The sequence below is a fragment of the Carlito syrichta genome, unplaced genomic scaffold (genome assembly GCF_000164805.1).
Source record: "Carlito syrichta isolate Samal-C Ts95f unplaced genomic scaffold, Tarsius_syrichta-2.0.1 Scaffold308847, whole genome shotgun sequence".
Lineage (NCBI taxonomy): Eukaryota > Metazoa > Chordata > Mammalia > Primates > Tarsiidae > Carlito > Carlito syrichta.
The window spans coordinates 229,248-256,167 of NW_007252943.1; the positions used below are offsets into that span (position 1 = coordinate 229,248).

Consider the following 26,920-nt stretch of genomic DNA (forward strand, 5'->3'; position numbering starts at 1 on the left):
CCGGGATCGGTGGGTCAACCTGTAATCCCGCACCTTTGGGAGGCTGAGGTGAGTGAATTGCCTCAACCCACGGGTTTGAGACCCGCCTGGGCAACTTGGTGAGACCTCATCTCTACAATAAATCAAAAAAATTAGCCAATGTGGTAGCACGCGCCTGTAGTTCCAGCTACTTGGAAGGCTGAGGCGGAAGGATCGCCGGAGCCCAGCAGGTCGAGGCCGCGGTGGCCAGGAGCGGCCACTGCACTCCAGTCTGGGTGACAGAGTAAGACTCCAACTCAAAAAAATAAAAAAGTAAAAATAAATAAATTAATTAAATTAAAAATTAAAGATAGCTGGTGTGGTGGTGTACACCTGTAGTCCCAGTAACTCAGGAGGCTGAGGCGGAAAGATTGCCGTGCACAGGAGTTCAAGGCTGTAGTGAGCTATGTCGTGTCACTGTACTCTAACTTGGAGAGCAGAGCAAGGCCCTGTCCCTAAAACAAAAGCAAAAACAATGGTCTAAACCTGTGCTGTCTTATACAGCAGCCAATAGCCCCATGTGGCTATTTAAATTTAAGTTAATTAAAACTAAGTAAAATTTAAAATTCAGCTGTGAAGTAGCCACATAAGGTTAGTAACAACTATGCTGGCCAGCAGATATGTGGAACATTTCCATCATCACACAAAGCCCTATTAGACAGTTCTGATCTAAATCACCACCGGACTGGACTTAACTTCATATCCCATGTATTGACTGACACTGCATTAATGTGGAGATGCTAAATGAATGATGCCATCAGAGTTGGAAACTGTCTCATCTTCTTTATGCATTTCTTTATCAGTAGTAAAGACACAAAAATCTCCAGATAGCTTCTAGCCAGGTCAGGTGTGGTGGCTCATGCCTGTAATCCCAGCACTTTGGGAGGCTGAGGTGGAAGGACTGTTTCAGCCCAGGAGTTCAAGACCAGCCTAGGAAATATAGCGAGACCTTCTCTCAAAAAAAAAAAAAAAAAAAAATATATATATATGTATTAGCTGAGCATGGTGACGTACACCTGTAGTCCCAGCTACTCAGGAAGTAAAATAAATTTTACTTAGGGATCACCTGAGCACAGGAGATTGAGGCTACAGTGAGCCATGATCATGTCACTGTACTCCAGCCCGGGTGACAGAGACTCTGACAAAAAACAAAAAATAAACAGATTAGCTTCCAACTAAACAAGTTTAAACAGTGAGAATAGTTAAAGAGGGTGGATGGGTCTGCCAGGATTATTGAGCCTCATGGGGTACAGGGTGGTACACTGGATCTCCATGGGAAGTAAAGGTTACACCCTCAAGATAACTCCAAGAGTGCCGTCCTCAGAATGCCCCAAGCGCAATGGTGGTAAAAGGGCCAGATGAGCACTGATGTGGCTATCATAAACAGGGCCAACTCTACTTCAGGCTTCAAAACTCCAGGGCATCGTCCACCCTTGCCCAGCTAACTGTAAGTGGACAGACAAAGGCTTTGGTAATGTGCCCTCATCAGAAGTGTGATTCCCCTCTGCCTGCTCTGTCTGATCTGTCTGACAAGCTAAACAATCTGCTGCTGGTCAAGGGAAAGAGAAGGCAGATTTGGTGTGGCAACTAACTTGCTATCTTTCCAGAGAGGCAGTGCTTCTGGAAATACTGGTGAAGCAAGGCCAGTAAAAGAGAATTCTGCTAGGTCTAAGTCAATTATGTGTTTCTCTGCTGCTGGGCAAGACACCACCAGATGGCCACTGGATTAATTCTCAAATACTGTTATAAGAGACCTATTCTTGGGTCAAGACCAGACACACCCCTTCCTTCCCAACTAAAACACCCCAAGGGCTTCCCACATTCCAGCCAACCCTATTGATCTGCTTTCACAACAGGCTTTCTGTTTCCTGCCACAACAACTGACTGCGTGAAGCCACCAGGTATGCTAAGTGATCCTGCGTGGTCCACCAGGTGTGCTAAGTGATCCTGCTTCTGGTCATGCCATTAGCATGCAGGTGACCAATGGAGCAATCATAGGTTTCAGTTCTCTGACACCACCTTACCAGCTACTTTAAAAGGCATCATTCATAGTTATGCCAACAACCAGGGTCTGTGTCTTTGATTTCTGTCACTATCCCACCGCTATCTTGAAATCCTCCTGGGACTCCCCTCAGCCTACCTGCACCAAGTAGGGCACCCTCATTCCAACTCTAGCTGGTCAGGGAGCACGCTGCCTACCACTCCACCTCCCTTTACATGCTTAACCTTTCCTTGTTCCATTTCCTAGGTCCCAGGAATATAAAGTGATAAGGTAACTCCCTACATTAGCAGTGCAAGAAAGGAGCTATAGGTTTTAGTATATCTTTCCCAAGAATTTTCACTGTCATGGAATCCCTGCTGATCAAGACCCATGTGGGTTTTGAAACCAATTTATTATGTTCTTTAAAAAAAGAAAAGAGAATACGATAGGAAATATCGCATGCATCAAACATAGCATTTGAAAGCTCACTGTTAATTATATGTATATGTGCATGCGCATGCTTTTTTCTTCTTTTTAAAAAACAGATCAGATCACACTGTGTTGCCCAGGCTGGTCTTGAACTCCTGGACCCAAGGGATCCTTCCACATCAGCCTTCCAAATAGCTGGGATTACAGGTGCCCACTACTATGTCTGGCTTAAAATACATTTCTTATAGGGAATCAAAAACATTTCAAAATCATTGGTCTCCACCAAGGCTCCTTGAACTTCAATGAGCTTAAGAATCAGTTGGAGAACTTGTTGAAAAATTCAGATCCTTGAACTCCACTCTCAAATACTCTGATTCCTTCATTCTCAGGCCTGGTTCAGAAATCTGTTTTTTTTAAAGCAGCCCCTCTTCTGATAGGAATATTGTCCTTAGAGAGGGTGGAATCCAACTTATTAAGGCTGCCCTATCAAATGTAAGATGCTAGCCAGGCTCAGTGGCTCAGCCTGTAATCCCGCGCCTTGGGGAGGCTGAGGTGAGTGGATTGCTTGAGCTGCGGGTTCAAGACCCGCCTGGGCAATTTGGCGAGACCTCATCTCTACAATAAATCAAAAAATTAGCCGGGCGTGGTAGCGCGCGCCTGTAGTTCCGGCTACTCGGAAGGCTGAGGCGGAAGGATCTCTGGAGCCCAGCAGGTCAAGGCTGCGGCGGCCGGGAGCAGCCACTGCACTCCAGTCTGGGCGACAGAGTGAGACTCCTACTCAAAACAAAACAAAACAAAACAACAAATGTAAGATGCTAGGACAAAGAAAAACATGGAAATGAAGTTTAGCAAGGGTAGCGATGACCTTCAGTCACACGAACAGAGGTAACTGACTTCCTATTAGCCTATTTCTCTGTCCCAGCCAGAGAAACCTACCTTGACTCCCCTCTCTCCTGAAGTCATTCCCTTCCTGCCATTCAACTACTTCCTGTCCTTTAGAACTGAACTCGAATGGTTTTCTCTACCAGGAAAACTTCTTTGTTAACTACAACATCTGTCCACCTAAAGGACGTAAGTGTCTTCAAGTCTCTTAGTTATGCCTCTCACTCAATTCCTTATCTCACGTATTTAAGGCACATGCCACACTCATTTACCTAACCCCCCCATCGTGTGTCCAAGGGGTCCTTAGGGCTATATCTGGCTCAGTTAGGGTTTGCCTGCTCTATGGGTATCTTAATTTGTGGGTCCTTTGGTCCTGAAATCCCACCTAGTTGGGGTAGCATGTCCTGTGCTTGGCTTCCCCTTTATAGCTACTACAGACAGTTCCCGAAGCTTCACAGGGAGGGAGGCAGGGCTGTGGTGTGGGAGAGGGGCCAGGTCACTCGCCCGGCCTGAGCCTTAGTAAATCCAACTAACGGGAGGGGCCGGCCTAAAGTGCCTAGAGCTGCTTCCCTAGAGAGACCAGGAGGTAGCCAGGGTCCTATTCACCAGCCAGGCCTTCCTGCTCTGACTCCAGAGTCTGTGACCTGGGTAAACCTAGGTTAGGAATGGTCTCCTGGGAGGGAGGGTCTTAGCAGTCTCTGCCTACCCTGCCCTGAGCTCTGACTGGTTTAAGAGGTCACTTCACTGTCAGCTTGGAAGCAGACTGCTCAGTCACACGAAAGGGAGTAGATCCATTTCAGAGGGGAGAGGAGGCGGCTGTGAGTAGGAAGAGCCTGAGGGAAGACAGAAGAGGCTGGGCCGCACTGGGAAGGGGGAAGCAGGCAAGCTTTCCCTTCTTCTTTGTTTCAACCCAGGTCTGCTCCACCATGAAGCCCAAGTCAGGGCTCTGTGCCCAGAACCTCTGCCCAGAAGGCAGGAGGAGAACCGGAAGGAAATGCTGGGCAGCTCACAGCCCAAGTGAGAGTGAAAGGTGAAAACCACAGAGGGTAAAACTTGGGCAGCCCATTCACAGAAGAGTCTTCTACATTCAGAGGCTGTACAAACACGCTCAGGGTCACATCCAGCTGGCAGGTCCCTGGACTTGGGCTGCTTGCTGCTCCTCCAGTTCAGCACTCACTCCAGGTGAGCAGATGTCCTGCTCCCATGGAAGCTCCTGCCCCAGAGGCAAAGGCCAAGAGCAGCTCTTCTATGCAAAGCTAACAGGGTAATACAAAGCTACTCCCAAGCTACATGACTGGCTACATCACTGAAACCATCTAAGCCTCAAGTTCTTCGTCTACTCCTGTGATCAGTATGATAATGCACGTGAAGTACTTACCAGAGACCCTGGCCCATAGCGATTGATCGTTCTGTCAATGGTGCCTGTTGCTATGACTACCTTTGCTCCTGGCTCACTCTGGGTAGCCCTCTCCCTTTCTCCTTCCCTCCTGTCCTCACCTTCTGCTTGGTGCTAAGGGGTTGTGACTTCAATTTTTCATCCTTGCTCTTGGAAATCCTCAGGAACTGTTTGAGATCTCCCTAAGGGAAAAACCAAGCATCTCAGGTCAGAGCCCAGACATTGGCTGTAAAGCATCAAATCAAGCAAGTGCTTGAAGAGTTCCTGCCCAGGGAGGCAACAAGAATTCCTGTTCTAAATGTCTACCCCAGCCTGGACTCCCTTCCTGAGGGGAAAGTCCACTGGGATTGCAGGAATTAAAAAATATATAGGGGATGCCTCCTAGAAGCTCAGTCAGAAAGAGAAGAGCCCCCAGACCAGTGGAGTGACAAACCCCTGCCCTCAGTGAGCCAGGAGGAAAACAGAGCCCCCTCCTCTCTGTCCTCATAGATCCCTGAGAGGAAACCTTTGTCCTTTAGGGCTTATAATTTAATAGAAATGAACCCAGGAGAACACCAGCAGCAGAAACATACAGAGTACTAATAAGTACTTGTTAATGGAAAAAGAGAATGACTCCTCCCAGCTCCTGCTCCAGAGCTGGGGATTTGAGAAGCAGCAGTTTGAGGACCGAGGGGGTCAGGGCTTGGACAGGTGGGGAATGAAGAGGAAGGGACAGCTCTGGGAATGACAACTTGAGTGAGGAGGAGAAGGCTGGTGGCTGGGCAAACACTTGTGCCACAGGTGGTACTGGGAAGGAAGGAAGGAAAATCAAGTTCTGATAGTTTATTCTCAGGTGGGACAAGTCCTGGGGAGGAAAAAATAGCCAACCAAAGAAAACCAGAGTCAGAGGACACGACCCGGAAGGTACACAGGCAGTGTGCAGAGACGCCCCAGATAAACTTAGGATCAATCCCCAGATACAGGCAGGAAAGATGGGGTGCTGATGAAGGAAAAGCAAGTGTCAGAGCTGGGAGAGCGGGAAGTTGAGCATCTCAAGGGGGCAACAGCAGCCAGGCAGAGGTCTCAGCTGAGACCACAAGACAAGGGTTCCATGGAGCCCCAACCCTCGACCCCCACCCCTGTAGGACACTGCCCTGCCCGAGGGTCCCCTGCCATAGCATACCAGGTCCACATACTCCAGCACCATGTAGTGGGGCTCGGCCTCCCGGCACAGCCCCAGGAGCCGCACCACGTTGGCGTGGTTCAGCTTCCCAAACATCTCGAACTCCCTCCGGAAGTCCAGCTGCTGCTGTTCATCCTTACTCTGCAGGCTCTTCACAAGCACCAGGGTCTCTGCCACTCCCTCCTCCAAGCCCTGAGCCTTTGCCAGGAACACCTCCCCAAACTCACTTTTCCCTGTGGGTACAGGTCTGAGTCAGCTCAGCGGGCTGCCTCACCCAAGCACAGGCAGCCCTTGACTTGGGGGAGGAGCCCAGTCTCTTAGACAGTGGGGACCCACCCACCTGGCCTGGGAGCTGGTCCAGGTTCTGCTGTGACCCCTTCTCTCCCTCAGCTTCAGTGTTTCCAACGGTAAAATAAAGGGGCTGGACTAATATTCAGCATTTTCCAAAGGGGGTTTGCATGAGGGTTTTTGGTGGATCACGATAAACATGTCTTAATAATCATATGTGCTAGGAAAAAACTAGCACAAACCCACAATTTCTCACATTTTTTTCCTACAACAAAGCTAACTTAAATTTTAAAAAAAGGAGTCCATTCAAATAAAACATCAAGTAAATAATACTATAGGCAGTACACAGGAATGACAAAATCTGTGACACAGTATGAATAATAGACACTGGGGACCCACAGAACTAGATTTCTATCTATGCCCTCTTTCATCTTTAACTTTCTAGGTTTCAGGAACTTTGGAGCCAGCAGCCCATAACCTAGACTTAAGACAAAGCTGGTGACCTGTAGTTAAGCAGGGGCCGCTACAGTCAAGGCAACATACCCAGTGTGGTGATGGGCTGCAGGCTGGCCCGCAAGAAGTGCATCTTATCACTTGTGCTGTGGCGTTTGTTGGTGGCTGCAGGGCCGGAGCCCAAGCTGGTCAAGGCCACCTCCTCTTGAATCTCTGCCGAGGGCTGCCCATTCTGCAAAGGCCCACCTGGGAAGAAGAGGAGTGTCAAGATGAGACTTGACACTTTGGCCACCACCTCTGTACTCTTCGCTAATCTCCCACACTCATCTTGGATCCAATCACAGTGTTCCCCATGAAAGAGCCAGGCCAACTGATGAATTGATGGGACTGGGGCAGAGGGGAACAGGCATCCCTAGGGTATGATCACTTATTGACAGAGAGTATGACCTCTGGAATGGAACAAACTGCACAAGTCTAGTCTGAATCACCAGTCCCTGTAGAACAGAGGGCTGCCCGGGTCCTCTAACTCCTCCATGTCTGCATATCTACATAAGGATTTTTGCTGTCATGGGTCCTCCAAACGGGCTAAGACCTAAAACAGGCACAAAGGGAAAATCACAACCAGGGATCCACAACACCTAAGCTGATAGGAGAGACCCAGCAATGCCCCCAGGGAGCTCCCAATCAGGGAAGGTGGGTAGGAGGAGGGAAGCAGACAGACTAATTGCCCTTGGGGGAACTCCTCGACTAATGGAGGGAGACAAGATGTGCAACAGAAACATGTATACATATAATAATTATGTCAGTATTTTAGTGCTGGGAGGAGGAAAAGGCAGGGAATTGTAGGAAGCTGGTCCAAGAGGCTCCAATGAGGAAGTCTTGAGTCAGGTTGCTCAGAAGCCAAGGTTTTGAGTATCGGCCAACTCCGAGCTTCCAGCTAGGGGCGGGGCAGCCCTAGTGCCAAGACCCAGCACCAATCGCCCATTTCCTGAGTGCTGCAGCTCTCTCCTCTATGGCCGCAGGAGGGCGCTCAGCCCGCGCACACGGGCACGACCTCCCACCTCAAGGGGTCCCCTCACCGTTGAGGCACTCCATCTCTGGCTCCTCGCCCTCAGGCTGCTTCTGCAGGCGCTTGGCTTTGCAGCGCTTCTTGCAGTAGAACATGAGGCCCAGCACGGCAATGATGTAGGCCACAGCGGCGCCCACCGACAGCCCAATGGTCTGGATCATCTTGTAGGGGGGAGGGCTGCCCGGACCCTCCGGCTCCTCCAATACAGGCTTGTCTGAGAGACACACAGATGGGTCTGGGCAGGGACTAAGCAAACACAGCCCTGGTTCTCTGCTGAGCCCCCCCCCATAAATATGACAACTCTGCAGACACTTGATGGCCTAACCAAGCCAAAGATCCAAGGAGGGTCACCACCTTCACTGGCTTTAGCAAGGGCCAGCCTTAAGATCATAGGGAAGGCTCTGAAGGAGATGCCAGTGATTCCCAAGCTGTCTGTGCATCAGAACCCAAGACAGGTGATATGAATTAAAAACACACCTGTCAGGGCACCACCATAGACCCACATCATTTGTTAACAAGCCTCCTAAGTGACGTGCTATTATGAGCAGGCCCTGGAGAGCAGCATGTGGGAACCTCAGGTTATAGAAACCCAGTCATTGCCCGCACAGAGCAGGTTCTTCAACAAACATATTTGCAGAAGGATCTTCTCATCTAGGGGCTTTCAGTGGCCCACAGAGAGAGACCCCAGGAGTCACTAGGGGAACTGAGGGAGAGAGGCCAAAGGGGAGACTGTGAAGAATCCCCCAACTCCCAGTTGCTCCAACCAAGGGGTCTTGTCGCTTCATTTTTATTCATTTAAACTTTCACAATACACTTTGTCTAGAAAAAACAACTCTGCTGCTAAACCAGAAAAGTTTGAGAACCTCTCATGTAAACTACGCCCACCTTACCAATGTAGAAAAAAGTCCCCAGAGGGAAAACAACTTCCCCAAAGACGCAGAGCTGGTTAGCAGGAGACGCCAAACCAGGAAGAGTCAGTTAGCAGGGGAGTCCTAGCACAGGGCCCTTTACCTGACACACATCCACTCTGGGCCTCCAAAGGAAGCCTGTCCTGCTGCATCCTGACCCAATCCCCTCCCCACCCATCCAGGGATACATGTGGCTGCTGCAGGAGACCTGAGAGAAAGCGCTGTAGGAAAAGAATAACCCTACCAACACAACCCCCACCCCACCCCCAGCTGTGTAATGTTAAATAAGCGATGGCCCAGCTCTAATTAAGGAATCTAAGATTGTGCAGTGGCATGGTGGAGAGAACACAGCTGAGTGCCCTCCCCGCCACAAAAATGGTTTAAGTAACTTCTGTGTACGGTGACTGAGGAGTACAAGATGAGAAAGAAGTCTGGGTCTACTACTTCCTTGCAGGACCCTCCTCCTCAGTCCATACCCACGACATAGAGGGGGGCCTCCGTGTGCTTGATGTTGCAGCTGTTGCCCGCGATGCAGGTATAGCGGCCCGAGTCCTCAGGGGCCACGTCATGGATCACCAGGGAGCCATTCTGGAAGATGTGCATCCTGCCAGGAGAGAAGCCACAGCGCTGGCCGGGTGCTGTCCACCTAGCCGGCTCCCAGGAAGATGAGGCTGTAGGAGAGGCAGGGCAGGGGTGGGAAGGAGATGGCCCTACCTGGGTCCCAGCTTGGTGGGGTCCAGGATGCGGTCTTTGCCCTTCCACTGAATGAGCGGCTTGGGGTCCCCCTGGGCCTCACACCGCAGCAGAGCTGTGTGGCCCTGGTACACAGTTGTGCGCTCTGGCTCCACTTTGAAGGTGATGAAAACTGGATGGGAAGAGACCAGTGGGGGCAGAGAGTGGTGAGCAAAGGGTTTGGCAGGGTGCAGGTTGCTGCTCCAAAGGGCCTGCCAGCCCCGGCCCCAGGGCCCTGCCATAGTCACACCTGCCACAGTTAGTTGAACATGGGCACGGATCTGGCCCTGAGGCTCGTTGGAGGCAATGCATGTGTAGTTGCCAGCATCATCTCGAGTCACCCGGGCAAAGTGCAGGGTCCCGGCGTTGTCTGTCACCCACTCTGGGAGGCTGCTCCCATCTACAGAGGCCACAAAGGGAAATTACAGGATGGACCAGAATTGCACAGGTGCCTGACAGTGCCCTCAGCCATTCACCTCTACTCAAAAACATGTTGCCAGTGGGGCTGCTAAACTACATCCCATCGTAGACCTCCACACTGTTGATGTGCAAGGTCCCATTCTCGGAGACCTGATCACCCACAGGCAAAGTCCAAACCCCCAAGCCAGATGCTTGAAGTCCCCTGTTATTTACCCTTTCCCAACCTTTCAGTCTCACCTCTTTCTACTGCCCTGCACAACATTCCACTGCCAGTTTGAACTCTGACTGAGCCCAGAACTGGCCTTGTTCTCATCCGGCTGCCTGTCACTCCTCACTCTTAGAGCCTACTTCTGCTCTTTGCCACTATCCCAGGCTTCAGACCCATTTTGAGCCCCACCTCCACCAGGAAGCTCCGCCAGACCGGGGCAGAGGGAGCCCATTTCCTTCTCAGAAGCTACAACCCTACTCTCTCACTCTCACTGTTGGTGGAAATGTAAAACTCAGCCTGACCCTTTAAAAAACAATTTGGCAACTCACATCAAGGGTTGTAAAAATGTTCATACCCTTTTATACATAATTATTCCTTTTCTGGGAATCTTTCCCAAAGGAAATAAACCTAAATCCAGAAAAACCTTTTGCTTAAAGATGTTTATTACAGCAATAAAAAGGGGGGAAGGGGCAGGTGATTAACAACCCAAATATCCAACATTTAGGAAATATTTAAGTAAATTACAGTGAATCCAATCATTGAAATATTATTACAGTCATTAAAACCAATATTTAAGCCGAATGTGTATAGACTTGGGGAAATGCTTGATAATGTTAAGTAAAAAAAGAATATAAAATTACATACTTACCTGCATCTTTCATTTCTATAAGTATGTCTTAATCATATAAGTTTAACAGTTGAAACTATATGCACAACAAAACTGCTATGTTAAAACAAAAAGATTTGCATAGAAAAGGAAGACATACACGCAAAGATCATAGACAGTGAGATTATGTACTTGTTTCTCCCATAGTTTTCGAAAGGATCTGTTACTTTTATGTTGGAAAAGATAAAACTCTTTTGGAAAGAGGAAGAGAGGACTTTTTTACAACACTTTCTGGACGAATCCAATCACCTCTCACCTCAAGTCATCCTCCATGTAGTCCAATGCTGTAATCTGACCCCTTTTGTGTCTGGTTTTTCTCTTTCTAACTGGACTATAAACCAGCTCTATGATGTCTGTCCATCCACACATTTCCTGGCACGGTGGCAGGCACTCGGCTGGCCCTCAGACAGGCATCCAACCAGCGGACGGCCCTGCCTGCCACCCCATGCCCACACAGTACCTACCTGCCCGTACCCACTTAATAGTGGGCTTCTCTCGGCCTGTGGCTGAGCAGGGCACCGTAGCTTCCTTGTCAAACTCCATGCATTGCTGTGGCTGGGGTGGTGGTGTGAACTTGAGCTTTTCTGTTTTAGCAAAGGGTGGGTGGGCAGGTGGAAAGAGGAGGAACTGAGGCGGCTGGATAGGCATGGGCCAGGCCTGCTGCTCCCACCCCTTTCCTCTTGGGCTAGGCCAGGCAAGGCGCTCTCCCTAGGCATGCTCGCTCACCCAGCACTTGGACACGGGCTTGGGCCTCGATGCTGCCAGCGGCAGTGCTGCTCACACAGCGGTACCATGTCCCATCGTATACCTCCACATTGTTGATACGCAAGGTCCCATTCTTGGAGACCTCGAACCTTGAGTCCTGCAGCACCAGTGAGAAGTTTCAGAGCCTGAACCTGCACTCACATCTCCTTGGGGGCAGCCTCAGGGGAAAGTGAGCTATGAAGGTGAGCACAGAGGAAAGCAGTTGGAGGAACTCCCCCTACCCATCTACCAACAACAGCCTTCTTCCTCACCTCTGAGATGAGCATCTGGTTTCTGTACCAGATGACTGTGGGTTTCGGGGTGGCCTGGGTTAGGCAATGCAAGTAGCCAGGTTTGCCTTCTTCCAGCTGGCTGTCTTGGGGCTTCTTCAGCCACACGGGCACAGCTGGAAGGACATGAATGAAACAGTTATGGCTAATTAATGAGTCTCCAAAACCAAAAGACCCAACCTAAAGAAATTCTAATTACCCCACCAGGCCCCAAAACCTCAAGCTGCTCTGGTGACAACAGCAGCAGTTACCCCTTAGGGAAGGCTCAGGTGCCAGCACCTTTTGAACATTATCTTAGTTAATTGTCACAATAGAACCCCAAGTTATGTATTCCTACACCCATTTTACAGATAAGAAAACAGGCTCAAAGAAGTAATGTAGATATGCTAATACACGAGAGGATTTAAAACTCTGGTCTATGAGACTCTAAGACCCTTGTTCTTCTTATCATCTGATAAGAAGCCAAGGCTCACTCCTCTGATCTCTATTTTAGTCATACTTGCTCCTTAAATTATCTCATCCAGTCCATGACCCTCAATACCATATGAGTGGTTGAGTCACAAACCCATATTCTAAATCCCATCCCTGCCATAAGCTTCAGACTTGCAAAGCCAACTGCCTACTGACATTTCCAGCTGGATATCTAACAGGCACCTCAAACTTTATGTAGCTAAAGAGAACACCTGGCTTCCCCCAGGATCTGGTCATTCTGATTTTCCTAATCTCAGTTAATAATAGTACTATCAGCCTGGTAGGTAGCTCATGTATATAATCCTAGTGTTTTGGGAGGCTGAGGCAGAAAAATTGATTGAGGCCAGGAGTTTGAAACCAGCTTGAGCAACATAAAGAGATCTCGTCTCTAAAATAATAATAATAATAATAAAATAAGACAGGTGTCATGGCATGTGCCTGTAGTTCCAGCTATTCAGGAAGCTGAGGCAGGAGGATCGCTTAAGCCCAGGACTTTGAGTCTGCAGTGAGCTATGATCGCTCCCCTACATTCTAGTCTGAGTGACGGAGAAAGACCCTGTCTCTAAAAAAATTAATAGATAAAAGAATAGTACTATCCAGCCAATTATGGCTCATCCTGACTTCTCACTCTACATCCCGCCCTCATCATCACACTCATTCTACACAAACCCTATCTACTTTAGCTCTGAAATATATCATGGGCCGGGTGCAGTGACTCATGCCTGCAATCCCAGCACTTTGGGAAACAGAGGCAAAAGGACTGCCTGAGCCCAGGTGTTCAAGACCAGCCTGGACAACTTGATGAGATCTTGTCCATACAATAAAAAAAATTAGCAGGGTGTGGTGGTGTGCATCTGTATTTCCAGCTACTTGGAAAGCTGAGGCAGAAGGATTGCCTGAGCCCAGCAGGTCGAGGCTGTGGTGGCCATGGGCATACCACTGCACTCTAGCCTGGGTGACAGAGTGAGACTCCAACTCAAAAAAAGAAATATATTCTGAATGTGACCACCTTTCATCTCCACCACTACTGACTCTGTTCAAGCTCCTGCAACATCATCCCAGACTATTATAGTCATCTACTAACTGGTCTCCCTGTTTATACTCTTGCCCCTAGCACTCAAGGTCTGCTCAGAACAGCAGGAATGCTCTTCTGAAAAGTCAACCTTCTACTCAAAACCCTGCAAGGACTTCCCATCCAACTTGGCATGGCTGACTATTTGCAATGATAGTTGTAAATAGGCTTCCTACTCCTTTGGTCTCTTTGCAATGCGATGCCAACACTTTCCCATCAAGAGGTGAAGTCTATTTCTCTACTCCCTGGAATCCATGTGGCCTGTGACATCCTTTGTCCAACAGAATACAGGGGGAATGGTACAGTTTTCATCTGTGCCCTCTTGGGACTTGTGCCCTCTTGGACCCCAGCTTCTACATGAGGAAGCCTGGGTTAGCTCGTTGGAGAAGTCACATGGAGAACCAAGGCACGGTGGTCATCAGCCCTAGTCAACAGCCAGACATGTGAGTGAGGCTACCAGGGACCAGCCAGCTCACCTATCAGCTGACTACAAGCAAGTGTAAGCCCAGCTGATGGCATAGGGAGCAGAGGAGCAGTTCCAGGTAAGCCCTGTCCACAGAATCCTAAGTAAATCAGTGTCCGTTGCCTCAAGCCACTACATTTTAGAGCAGTTTGTTATGGAGCGGTGGATAACTGATACACTTGGAACACAAGCTCAAGTTCTCACTGTGTTCTTACAAGGCCCTATGTAATCTAATTTCCACATCTTGAGTAACCTCAACCACTCTCACCTTCATTTATTCAACTCAAGTCACACAGTCTCCAACATACAAGCTTACTGCTGTCTCAGGGCCTATCACAGAACTAGCTCCCTCCCTCATTCACATTCCAGCTCAAATGTACGGTCTACAGATGTCTTTCCTAAACTGTCTCTCCTTTACCCTATTTTCTTTTTTTCTTTTTTTCCTTTTTTTTTTTGAAGTCAGGGTCTCACTCTGTACCCAGGTTGGAGTGCATGGCACAATCACAGTCTACTATAGCCTTGACCTCCCAGGCTCAGGTTGTCCTCCTGCCTCAGCCTCCCAAGAAGCTGGGACTACAGGCATGAACCACCACACCCAGCTAATTTTTGGATTTTTGTAGAGATGAGGTCTTGCTATGTTGCTCAGGCTGGTCTTGATCTCTTGGGTACACGCAATCTTGCCTTGGTCTCCCAAAGTGCTGGGATTACAGGCATGAGTCACTGCACTCAGTCCTATTTTATTTTTCTTCACTGCTCTGCTGCTACCTAACATTATGTATTTGTTCATTCAATTGTTTTTCTAGTTTACTTTGTCACTCCATCATTATATGAGCTCCACAAAGGAAGAGACTTTTGTTTGCTTTGTTCACTGCTGCATTTTGAGTACTGGGAACAGTGTCTAGCAGAGAAGGTACTCGGCAAATCTCTGTTAAAGGGATGCATCGCAGAGCCTCACCTCTCCTGAACTCTATCCTCTACCTCTCAGTACCAATCTGGCCCTGCTTGCCTCATGCAATCTTTCTCAAACTCCACAGGCCTCCTGCTCAGATCAGTATCGACAGATACTCGGCATGGCTCAGTATCTGCAGAATTACTAATCAAAGCCAGCAGTTCACAACTTGAACAGGAATAAGCAACACCCACAGCACTTGTTAAACACACCTCTGTCTGGTGTCTGGGCCCCACCCCTAAAGTCTGGGTCAGGAGATGTGGAGTAGGGCCCGATTCTGCACTTGTCAAAGTACCTCTTCAGTCAGGTGCAGTGGCTCATGCCTATAATCCCAGCACTTTGAGAGAAAGAGGTGGTAGGATTACTTGAGTCCAGGAATTTGAGACCAGCCTAGGCAACACAGTGAGACCTTGTCTCTACAAATAGTTTTTTTTTTAAAAAAGCGGGGGTGGCGGGGCACAATGACTCACGCCTATAATCCCAGCAATTTGTGAGGCCGAGGTGAGAGGATTGCCTGAGCCCACAGGTTCGAGACCAGCCTGGGCAACTTGGCAAGATCTCATCTCTACGATAAACCAAAAACAACAATATTAGCTGGGCATGGTGGCGCATGCCTATAGTTCTGGCTACTTGGAAGGCTGAGGCAGAAGGATCGCCTCATCCCAGCATGTCGAGGCTGCAGGCCATGACAGTGCCACTGCACTCCAGCCTGAGTGACAGAGTGAGACTCTGACTCAAAAAAAAAAAAAAAAAAAAGCAGCTGGGCATAGTGGCGCACACCTGTAGTCCCAGCTCTCTGGGAGGAGGAGGTGGGAATGTCACTCAAACCCAGGAATTTGAAGCTGTGGTGAGCTATGATGGTGCCACTGCACTCCAACCTGGGTGGTGGAGTGACACCCTGACTCAAATTTAAAAAACTAAAAGTACCCCTAGTAAAGCAGGCAGTTTATCAATGCTAATTGGAGAAAGGCAGACTGTACAGCTTGCCTGTCTGTACAGTGACATGCACCTGAACCAAGTGCCTAAGAGCTTATGTTTCTTGAGACTTCCATATCCTAACAGTCACTCCATATTTACATAGCCCTTTTCACATTCAAATTCACCATCTTGGAAAGATGTTAGTAATATAAAGAGGTTAGTGAAAGAAGCAGATTGCAAAACAGTTTGTATTTGTGTGTGTGCGTGTCTCTGTGTGCATATGACAGTTTTTATTGTGCATCCTTTTAAACTACAACAAAGGTTTGGAACAAGGCATGGTATAAAGAAATAAGTAAACAAATAAGTAAATCCTTCTGCCTGTACCAAGGATATGTAGGGCTTATCATGTGTACTTTCGGTCATATTTATTGCTTTTTGTCCCTTCTTTCTTCATAAGTAATATGAATATTATTATTATTATTATTTTTGAGTTGGAGTCTCACTCTGTCACCCAGACTGGAGTGCAGTGGCCGCTCCCGGCCACCGCAGTCTCGCCTGCTGGGCTCCGGCGATCCTTCTGCCTCAGCCTTCCAAGTAGCCGGAATTAGAGGCATGCGCTACCACGCCCGGCTGATTTTTTGATTTTTATTGTAGAGATGAGGTCTCACTGCCCAGGCGGGTCTCGAACCCGCGGGCTCAGGCAATCGACTCACCTCAGCCTCCCAAAGGCGAGGGATTATAGGCTGAGCCACCAAGCTCGGCTAAGTAATATGATTATTAAAGAACTTGGGCCAGATACAGTGGCTCATGCCTGTAATCATACTTTAGGAGGCCAAGGGAAGAGGATTGCCTGGGCCCAGGAGATCAAGACCCACCTAGGCAACGTAAAAAAAATTTTTTTAGCTGGGCTCGATGGCTCAGCCTGTAATCCCACGCCTTTGGGAGGCTGAGGTGAGTGGATTGCCTGAGCCCACGGGTTCGAGACCTGCCTGGGCAAATTGGTAAGACCTCATCTCTACAATAAATCAAAATGAGCCGGGTGTGGTGGTGCGCGCCTGTAGTTCCAGCTACTTGGAAGGCTGAGGCGGAAGGATCGCCAGAGCCCAGCAGGTTGAGGCTGTGGTGGCCGGGAGCGGCCACTGCACTCCAGTCTGGGTGACAGAGTGAGACTCCGACTCAAAAAAAAAAAAAAATTTTTTTTAAATGAGCTGGGCATGGTGGTTTACACCTGTAGTCTCAGCCACTCAGGAGGCAGAAGCAGAAGGATCACCTGAGCTCAGGAGGTCAAGGGTGCAATGAGCTGTGACTGTGCCACTGCACTCCAGCCTGGGTAACAGAGTTAGACTCCAACTCAAAAATACATACATACATACATAAATATAATGAAATGAAATGTGAAAAGTATAACAAAATAAAAATCACTTATAATTTTGTCCAGTGTTACCGCTCAAAAAATAAAAATGTTTTTCATCTACTTTATTTGATCTTTCCAACCTCCTTATAGGGCAAGTAGTAGATTACTAGCTCCATTTTAAGGACGAAAAGACTGAACCCCAGTAAGGTGAATGACTTACTACTCATGGTCACTCTGCACCGGGGGCATAGTGGGACCCAGGTCTCTAGATTCCCAATCAACTGCTGCTCTCTCCTCTGCTGCCAGAGGACCATTTTTCTGTGAGGACTATCACTACTTCCTCTGGTGCACCCACCCCAGCCTCTGTGCCTGGCTCTCCACTGTCTGCTCCAACTTTTCGCAATTGACTGATTACCACACCTGCAGGGCCCTGAGTTGAGAGGGCCTCAGGTGAGCACCAGGGAAACCTCTGTCCCTCATATGCAGAACCCAAGGGTATAAGCCCAGAACCTCCTAGGATCTGAGTTCCCTCTACCACTCCTCAACCTTCAGCGCAAAGGTGCTCACTGGCCACGGTGATGTTGACATCCTGTCTCCGCTGACCAGCCAGGTTGGCTGCATGGCAGGTGTAGACACCAGCATCACTCTCAGCAGTACTGGCAAACACCAGCTCATGGCCCTTCTGGTAGACCCTGCCATGGGTAGGCAGCCGGACTCCCACGTGCTCCCACCACACACTGGGCTCTGGCAGACCCTTGGGGGGCAGGCAGGTCACATGCTCCTCACTGCCAACTGTGAACACCCGTGGCTCAAAGAGCGGCATGTCTTCAATTTCTGCAGGGACATAAAGAGGAGGGAAACAGCAGATTACTGTGGGCCTTGAGGTACATGATATGGCCTTTCACAGCAACCCTTTCCAAGTACCAACCCTCCCATGTGCCCCTCTGTATTTCCTCTCCCTACCCTCACCATCCTCCTCCTCCTTCCCCCGAACTCCAAGCTGCTGAGTGGGAACAGGAGCCTAAAATCTCTCTGTGCCAACAACATCAAAAGCAGTCCCCACCTCAGGTGCACCCCAGACCCAGGAACCCACCTGCCAGGTGAAGCGTGGCCTCTAGGGTGATGGGTGGGCCTCTCTGCCCCTGGCCGATGCAGCGGTAGACCCCTGCATTGCGTGGCCGGACCTGGGTCAGTAGCAGGGACCCATTGGCAAACACCGTGGCTCTGCGGAGGTGTGGGGGACTGCAGAGGAGAGAGAGTGCTACTTGGAATTTGGAAGAAGTGGTCCACTGGCTTCCTTCTGCAAGGGAATGTGATGGAACCCCACCCACGAAGGTCTGAAATGTAGGAAAGAATTGGCCAGGAACAGAGCAGAGATGAGGAAGCCGACATTCGATGCTTGTGCGTATCACGCATGTGTGCACTTACTCGTTCACGTGCATGTGCACATGTGTGTTCCAACTACAAAAGATCAGCTTGAGGGCAATGAGGCCAAGAGTAGTGCAAGTGAAAGACAGAGAGAAATCAGCAGTGTGCAATTGTCCAGGTAAAGTGGACATCTTCCCGCAGGCTCAAGTTAATAGGGCACCCAGCTGCACGGGTCAGAAGCCCTCGGCCACACCAGATGAACTACTGATGATGTCCTCAGGGCTGAAGCCAGGTGAGATCCAAGACCCTAGCCTAGTGAGCCCCACTCCACAAGGACCACAATCATACCCAACACAGTTCAACAGTTCCTCTCTATAGTGACTCTATAGGACCTCTCTCTAGGCAACTCTCTGCTCTCCTGCTTTCTGGAGGTGTTTGCTTCCTCCAAAGTGTGTGTGTGTGTGTGTGTGTGTGTGTGTGTGTTTGTGGTGTGTGTGCGTGTAAGGTATCTTTGCCATCCAGACTGTGACCACCTAGGTCCCTTGTGTCCCTCCCATCCCTGGGTCTCTATTCCTCACTCCCATCCCAGAAGATCCAAATAGGCAAGGAAGGGGGAAAGAAGTACAGCCATCGCTAGCTCATAGAGTGCCTTTGTGCAAATTGGTAAAAGCTGCCCTTTCCGGAGATTCTTCCCTTTGTTAGACTCATTTTGTAACAGCAAAATATTCTACTGCCACCTTCTGGAAACTTGAAGCAATACATATACAAACCTATGATGTCTGTGGTATGAATTTTACCCCCTTTGCTAGAGAACACGTGTGCAGTACACAACCTGGACCCCAGTATGGAAATGCTCCCAGCCAGATGCCTTACCGGCTGCGGTTAGTGATGGCAGTCTCATCCTCAAAGACCCACTGCAGGTTTGGGGGTGGCTGGGCTGAGAACTGGCAATGGAACATGGCTTCCTCGTTCCTCGCCACTACCACGTCCTGGGGTGCCAGTACCACTCTGGCAAAGCTTTCATCTGGGGCAGGGGGAAGGATGGGTGGTGAGTCCTCCCCTGTCCCTGCCTCACCTCTTGCACCCCCACCCTAGGCTTACCAGCAATGCTCAAGGTGAAGTTCTGGCTGCTGCAGGCCTGGCCAAAAGCATTGTGGGCACAGCAGGAAAATAGGCCACTATGCTCTGGACCAGCTGGCCGGAGGGTCAGATTCCGCTCCTTGATGCTGACTGTGTGGTTGCTCTGACCATCAGAGAGGGGAGTCCCATCTCGAAACCACTGGTAGGTGGGCCTGCGGAGCAGAAGGGGTCAGCAGCAAGGGGAGAGGGATACTCAGTGCCCATTGAAGAGGATACAGAATCAGAGGATCGGGGCTAGACCCCTCCCTTTACAAATGGAGAAATTGAGGCCCGAGGAGGAGAAGACTTGCATAAGCGCACACAACAATTCAGGGGCAGAATCAGACTGAGATTCTAGACCTCTCAGCAACCAGAATCCAGAGTTCACTCCACACACAATGTGGGCCCTCTTCCTCAGGTCCCCAGTGGCTTCTGCAGGCAGCATTTAGGGAGGGGTAGAGAGCACTGTGGTGGTGGAGGAACAGTCACAGAATGAAGTGAGGTACATCTGCAGAGTCTAGGACTTGTGAAGACATTGCTGCCTCTCTAGAGTTACTCTCTTCATCCCCACTTCCTTGGTTCCTTACCGAGGGTGGCCATCAATGTGACAACGAAGCGTGACTTGGGTCTGTGGCTGAATGTCGGCTTCCGAGGCTGGATGCTTCAGGACCACAGGACCTGCCTCAATCCCTGTAGCAGAGGCCACGGTTGCAGTGAGGGGTGGAGCAGAACAAGGGTGGAAAGGCAGAGAGAAAGAAGGACAAGCAAGAAACCTCGGAACTTCGAGGCTCCAGAGCCAAGAGACATAGGGAAGCCCCATAAAGCTGGGGCCAGGGCTATAGTCAACAGATTCTAAGTACCCGATTAGTCCCTGGCAGGTCAAGCTTGGCACTTCGCCCTTTCCATTCATGAAAGCATCTGACAGATAAATGAACCCAAGATGTGAAGGAAAAAAGATATTAGGAAAAAATAATTTTTTTTTGAGTCACAGTCTCACTCTGTCACCCAGGCTGTAGTCTCACTCTGTTACCCAGGCTGGAGTGCAGTGGCACATTCACGACCACCACAGCTTCGACCTGCTGGGTTCGGGTGATCCTTCTGCCTCAGCCATCCAAGAAGCTAGTACTACAGGCATGCACCACCACACCCAGCTAATTTTTTGATTTATTGTAGAGATGAGGTCTCATCAAGTTGCCCAGGCTGGTCTGGAACCCCTGGGCTCAGGCAATCCCCTCACCTCCACCTCCCAAAGTGCTGGGATTATAGGCATGAGCCACCGCGCCCGAAGAAAAAAATAAAAACTTTAACTTCCTCTTATCCACACAAGCAGAAAGAGCTGATGACAGCTGCATCTGCCTGCCCCATTTAAGTGGAAATGGGAGAAGCTGAGGCAAGGGAGGGGTCCCACAGGGCTCAGTAATTGAGGGTCTGATGGGGAAACTGGGTGCAGACCCCTGCTCTCACATTTGATGTTAAAAGAGGCATTGGCACTGCGGGCTTCCTCTCCGGTGATGTCATCTCGAGCCACACACTGGAAGGCGCCAGAGTCCTGCAGCCGGTCCACAGCTGCAAAGCTCAGGCTGCTGCCCTGGGCAAAACGCCGCTCAGTGTCCTGGACAGGCACCCCATTGAGCAGCCAGGACACACGCACTAGGCCTGAGGCCTCGACCTCACAGCGGAGCAGTGCACGGCGCCCCTGTAGTGCATCCTGGGAAGATGGCTCCTTGATGAAGACAATGGCTGCCTGGGCACCTGCAGATGGGGACAGGGGAGAGGCAGGGTCAGGGGGAGCTGCAGCCTCTGTCCTAATACAGACTACCCTGTGCACAGAAGGTAGAAAGAGATTGTGTACACAGGAGGTATATAATAAGCGCAGGCACAAAGGATCACGATACCCCAACTGCAAGAGTCCACTGTCCTCAGTGGTGCTCTGTAGTACACAAAGACACAGGACCATCTCCTCAGGAGGCCTTGAGTCTGAAGGGGCACACAGGACAATCATACAGGACACAGGGTCATGTAAATGCTATGTGAATGGGGTGAGCAGTCAGTAATCACTCTAGAGTGCAGAGGAAGATGGGATTCCTGAGGGCTAGTGCAGGGTGGGGGGTGGCAGGGGCTGGCCGCACAGGGAGGCTTCCTAGAGAAAGAGAGCCTGGACCTTCAGGACCAGATCATAGGATGCCTTAATGCCAGGCTGAGGAGCAGAGGACGCTGCAGGCAACCCTCCCCACCACCCAGAATCAGGAGGTTGAGCAAAGTTACATCATGACCCAAAGAGCATCCTGGAAAGATAGTTTGCACTCACATACCCCTGAGGGTGCCAGCTTCAGAAGTGGCCACAGGTTGAGAAAGCTCTGAATCCTGCTCATAGATGCTCTGCAGCCCAACATTCCCCAGGGGCTTCTTTGGGAAAGTCCACCGCATCACTCTCCAGTTCTCTAGAAACCTGGGCTATTGCCACAGGCATGCCAGGGCCACCTCCATGCCCAACTCTCTATCCCTAAGAATTTATCTGGGGCCAAGGCCAGCTTCTCTGTGCTGAGAGGTGACCAAGTGGCTTCAGTCCCATTCCTCTCTCCTGCACCACTACAGTTCAGCTCTGGCCAGGGGAACACTCGTGGACAAGGAGGTCCTGGGACCAAAAGTGGAACCGCAGCCAGCGGAAACAAAGAGTAAGATGCCTGGGCTGAGCAGCAGATGGGGCAGGGAGGCAGAGGGCAGGGCTGGGCAGGTGGGTGGCATGGTTACAGCAACAGGAGTAACACACTGGGCTTTGTTCCTGGCCCACGTGGGCACTTTGTAGAGGCCTAGAGCCACTGGGCCTTGAACATGGAAGAGGACTGCCTCCACCCCCCTGCCTTGCACCGTCCCCAGAAGAAACAGGCTGCCTGGGACTGCTACATGAAACAGCAGGCTCTGCCTTTGACCAAACTGGGCTGGGCAAGGGCAGGAAGGAAGAGACTAAGAGGGTCCTCCCCATCTCTTCTCAAACCACTGGTGACGAATCTTGGCCCAAAGAGCACCTTCCAAGTCCTTGGAGGTGGGGTACAAGAATCAGTCTCCTCATGAAGTCAGTGTCAAAACAAGTCCAGGATCCCCCAGGGTTGGGTCTAGATGAGGGGCTTTCCCTGCTGTTGGTCCATCTCCCACCATTCTCAGAAGCACTAGCCTGCATCTCCTGACACAGAATACAGTCATGAGCGGGAAGCGGTTCAGAGCACCCCCAGTACTTCTCAATGCGGCACTGTTGGTTATCTGGGCATGATAGTTCTCCATCACGCCACTATCCCACTCACTGGGCAAGTTAAAAAATCTGCCCTCTGGGCAGTGCTGAGCACCCCCAGTCACTGTGACATTGCAAACACTCCTCTACCCATTTCCAAATCCTCCACAGTAGTAAGGCCCCGCCTCTGCTGGGCACTGTGGTACAGCCCCTTTGTTGTACAAATGGGTAGACCAGGTCCAGGCAAATGAAGGGATCTGTCCAAGATCAGTTAGCTCATTTGTGGCAAAGTCAGGTCCATGATCCAAAGAAGCCAACTCCACGTTCTGCACAGGCCCATCCAGAGACTCAAACAATCCTGAAAGTATATGATCCCACAAGGGGGAGTCACATTCCCCACAGCCAGGTAGTAAGGCAGACACACCCCTTGCAAACAATGCCAAGCACACAAAGGCACCCAGCAAACAGTGGTTGAACTGAAGTAACCTCCAAGGGAGTACACGGACAAAACCTGTCACATGGAATACTTCCTAAGCACTCCTCATGACACAAATGGGCAGGCTGAGACCCCAGTGGGCCTCTGCAAATGTGACTCATCAAAAACTTGGAACCCCCGACCTGGAAATCCAGGACGCTTGTCAAAGACCAAAAAGAGATCACCTGCCCTTGAAGCGTGAGCAAACCCCCACTTTCCTGCTCAGCTTCTACAGACAGGGTGGGGAGCCAGGAGTCTCACCCACGCTGAGGAGCAGTTAAGGGGTTAGAATTAGACTGGTCGGGCTCAGATGCTGATGGTCACACTCTGCCAGTCTGACCTTGGGCAAGTAATGCAAACTGCCTGTGCTTCAGCTTCCTCTGCCTCTCAGGTGGTTGTCATGAGGTGTACACGTGGAGACACGTGTGAGGCGCCTTGGACAGAGTTCACCTTCAGTCAACGGCAGCCACCATCAGTATTCTCATGATCACCCTTTCTGCTCAAGGACTCAAATTCTAAGAAGATTAGAAAACTCCCCGCTTGCCAAGACCCAGGACCACTCCCAGACCCTGGATAGGGGAGGAGTCACCATAGCAGCAAGGTCTGAAGGGAATAATCAGGTGGTAGGGGGGATGAGGGAAAAGGGACCCTGGGGTTGCAGAAACCGCAGACCACCTGCCACAGAAACCTGAGCTGGGAGAAGAGACAGCGTGCCTCAGAAGGACCCCAGCTCAGTCTCCAGCACCCCCTCGTAGGGCTAGGGTTGGACTGCTCCATAGCTGTGGTGAGATGCTGCATTCCCAGACTGCCACTCAGAGCCCCCTGCGCCCCCATGACAGGGCCTGGGAAACATCAAAGTGGGCCCTGCGGGGGCCTCTGTCCTGACGTCAGCTCACAGCAGGTCCTGGTTAGTGCTTGGCTGGGGCAGACGTTAGATGTTTCAAAAGGCAGGGAGAGCAGCGACCAGGCCTGCCCCGAATCCCCTTCAGCCACGAGGTTCCTCTCCCGCGAGGCTGGCCCTGTGCTTTGGCACCCATGTGTGCTCTGAAGACAATCTGAGGTGTGTCCAGCCTGGCCATCTGCATGGCTTGCAGGAGAATATGCTGGTCTGTTGTTTTGTTTAAGGAGAAAGGGGAAGGAGACTCAGAGGCAAAAATGTCAGCCTCCAAGAAAGCTTTGCTGATACTGACAAGAAATGGAGAGCAGCAATGACAAAGAAGAAGGAAGGCTTCTGTGAACTGAGATGGTACTTGACTCAAGGTGGTACAGTCATCAGCATATTTCCTGTCTCCTCCCCCTGACCTGAGGATGACCCAGGGTTGGGGTCTGAGAAAAGCCCTCTCTGCCGGCAGTGGTCTTGGGCTTCCCAAGGCAGCCTCCTTTCACCGTCCGGCCACATCACGCATCACATCTACTGCACACAGGCCCTCTGGAGATGCATGGCCATGCTCCCCTAAGGTGGCCCACTCTATGTAGCAGCATTACCACTGCCAAGCAGCCCTGCTCCTACTGCTTCCTAGCAATCGCCACCTTAGTGTGGCCTCTCTGCATCTTTCTCCCTCCTTGCCATGAAATGGAGACAAGGCCAGGCACAGTGGCTCACGCCTGTAATCCCAGCAACTCTGGGAGGCTGAGGAGGAAGGACTACTTGAGCCCAGGAGTTCAAGACCAGCCTAGGCAACATACCAAGACCTCTCCTCTACAAAAAAATCAAAAAATTATCCAGGTATGGTGTGTTCCTGTAGTCCCAGCTACTTGGGAGGCTGAGGTGGAAGAATTACCTGACCCCAGGAGGTCAAGGCTATAGTGAGTATTCATGGTGCCACTGCACTCCAGCCTGGGCGACAGAGTGAAACTCCAACTCAAAACAAACAAGCAGACAAAACAAAACAAGAAATGGGGACAACAACCCCACCACACAGGCTGTGAGAGGCCGAAGTGGGTTCATGTAAGCAAAGCCCATACACAGCAACACAAAGGGTGCTGCTCCCTGGGTAGGAGCCTGCCCTGCCAGACACAGTGGGCCAGGAAGCCCCTTGGTAAGAACAGGCGGGCTGGCCCATCTGCCCTCACCAGGCGCCGACCCCAACAAAGCTGGAGCTGCGAATACCCAATAAGGACATTTTCCAAGCCATTTCCTTGGCTCCCTAACAGCCATCTATATGCAGACACTCACTCTGCCTGCGCCTCCAGCACCAGCTCCTGGAGAAAGGGCTGTGCGGGCAGCAGCCCAACTCCCATACCCACCCCCACCCCCTGCCAGCATCTGGTCTGGTGCCCACCCTCCTAGTTGCTCTCTGGGCTCCAGGCCCAGGCAACCCATGTGTGTGTATATGTGCATGTGTGTATACACATACTTGTGTAAATACAATTGTTATGGAGAGCAGCAGGAAGATTTTCCAAAGTATTCCCATTCCAAGCCATTTTGGCTGCTTCAGTACCTATGGAGCACTCAACAACCCACCTCTTGGGGGCTTGTTCCCCTGGTCTAGAAAAAAACACCCCCAGGATGTATCCACCAGTTGATTCTATCAACCACCTCTTCCTCTTATTAAAGAAAATCCCATCATTCGGACAGATGCCCCAGAACCAGGCTGAGATACCAAGACCTTGGTTGAGGGAGGAAATTTATGCTACCAGCCTCAGGGTCCTCCAGGAACATGTTCTAGAAATCATGAGGATTCTGCAGGGTGGTGCATGTGTGTGTGACTGCATGACCTCTCCCACACCTGAGGACAACCAGCCACATATATGAGGCTGACTCTTCCACATCAGGCCCGGGCTCTGTGGTCTGGGTCCCTGTGCGGAACATCCTGAATCCCAGGTGGCCCCTGGAGCACAGACTCAAGGGCTCCGGTCAGGGCACAACAGATCCCCAAGGGAGAGGTTTGCCAACTTTCCAGTGCAGGGCAACAGCACCAGGCCACAAGCCAGGAGAAGCAGCCCTCAACAAATGTTCCAAGTAAGGAGCAGCCTCATGCACCGACCCACAGAGGACAGGCCTCCTCACACGTCCCTGCTACCTGCAAACTCTAAGGGTGCCTCCCCAGTCTCTGAACAGCCTATCCAATCCTCTTCCCTAAGGCCCCAGCACAGTATCGCAGACTCTCAGCACTAAAGATCTGACTGGCACATGTTCAACTGCTCTTGAGCCACTCTAAAGGGCCATGACCCACAGACATTTGTAATTTTTTAAGGAACAAATCTCAGAATCTGGGGATTGGGAACATCCCTCTCAGTTAGCACCAGTACACGAGGAGGGACCTAAAAAAATCACGGTATTTATTTAAAAATTTGTATTTATTCTTGTATGTTTAAACTTTGGTCACCTTCAAAGTACTCTCCGTTTGATGCAATACACCTATTAAGATGCTTTTTCCATTGCTCAAAACAGTTTTGGATTGTTTTTTTTTAATTGGAGTCTCACTGTGTCACCCAGGCTGGAGTGCAGGGGCACACTCACACAGTCTTTACCTGCTGGGCTCAGGCCATCCTTCCACCTCAGGCTTCCAAGTAATTGGAACTACAGGCACACGCTACCATGCCTGGTTAATTTTTTGATTTACTGTAGAGACGAAGTCTCGCCAAGTTGCCCAGACTGGTCTCGAACCCCTGGACTCAGACAATCCTCTCACCTCCACCTCCCAAAGTACTGCGATTATAGGTGTGAGCCACCACACCTGGCTCAAAACAGCAAAGCATTTCTCTTCAAGGATTTTTTTTATCCGAGGAAACACAAGATTGAGTGAACAGGGAAAGTAGGACACGGGGATCAGACTGTTTCTGGTCAAACACTGCTGAACATGCACCTTGGGAGGCTGAAGCGAGAGGACTGCCTGAGTCCATAGGCTCAAGACC

The 26,920-nt window shown here is 50.4% G+C and overlaps 1 protein-coding gene across 1 annotated transcript in view; it reads right to left on the reverse strand.

The window, feature by feature from the left end:
- PTK7 (protein tyrosine kinase 7 (inactive)) overlaps positions 1-21,788 on the reverse strand; it is a 29,861-nt gene extending 8,073 nt beyond the window's left edge. Inside the window, exons 1-17 of the mRNA XM_008066154.2 lie at positions 21,674-21,788; positions 20,826-21,113; positions 19,949-20,051; positions 19,344-19,534; positions 19,116-19,266; positions 17,968-18,116; positions 17,442-17,708; positions 11,630-11,763; positions 11,340-11,475; positions 11,078-11,197; positions 9,569-9,718; positions 9,301-9,451; positions 9,063-9,190; positions 7,689-7,892; positions 6,700-6,855; positions 5,869-6,101; positions 4,808-4,888 (exon numbers count right to left, since the gene is read on the reverse strand). Coding sequence (XP_008064345.1) covers positions 4,808-4,888; positions 5,869-6,101; positions 6,700-6,855; positions 7,689-7,892; positions 9,063-9,190; positions 9,301-9,451; positions 9,569-9,718; positions 11,078-11,197; positions 11,340-11,475; positions 11,630-11,763; positions 17,442-17,708; positions 17,968-18,116; positions 19,116-19,266; positions 19,344-19,534; positions 19,949-20,051; positions 20,826-21,113; positions 21,674-21,788 — 2,757 coding nt within the window. The remainder of the gene's footprint in view (positions 1-4,807; positions 4,889-5,868; positions 6,102-6,699; positions 6,856-7,688; positions 7,893-9,062; positions 9,191-9,300; positions 9,452-9,568; positions 9,719-11,077; positions 11,198-11,339; positions 11,476-11,629; positions 11,764-17,441; positions 17,709-17,967; positions 18,117-19,115; positions 19,267-19,343; positions 19,535-19,948; positions 20,052-20,825; positions 21,114-21,673) is intronic.
- Between the last annotated feature and the right edge of the window lie 5,132 nt (positions 21,789-26,920).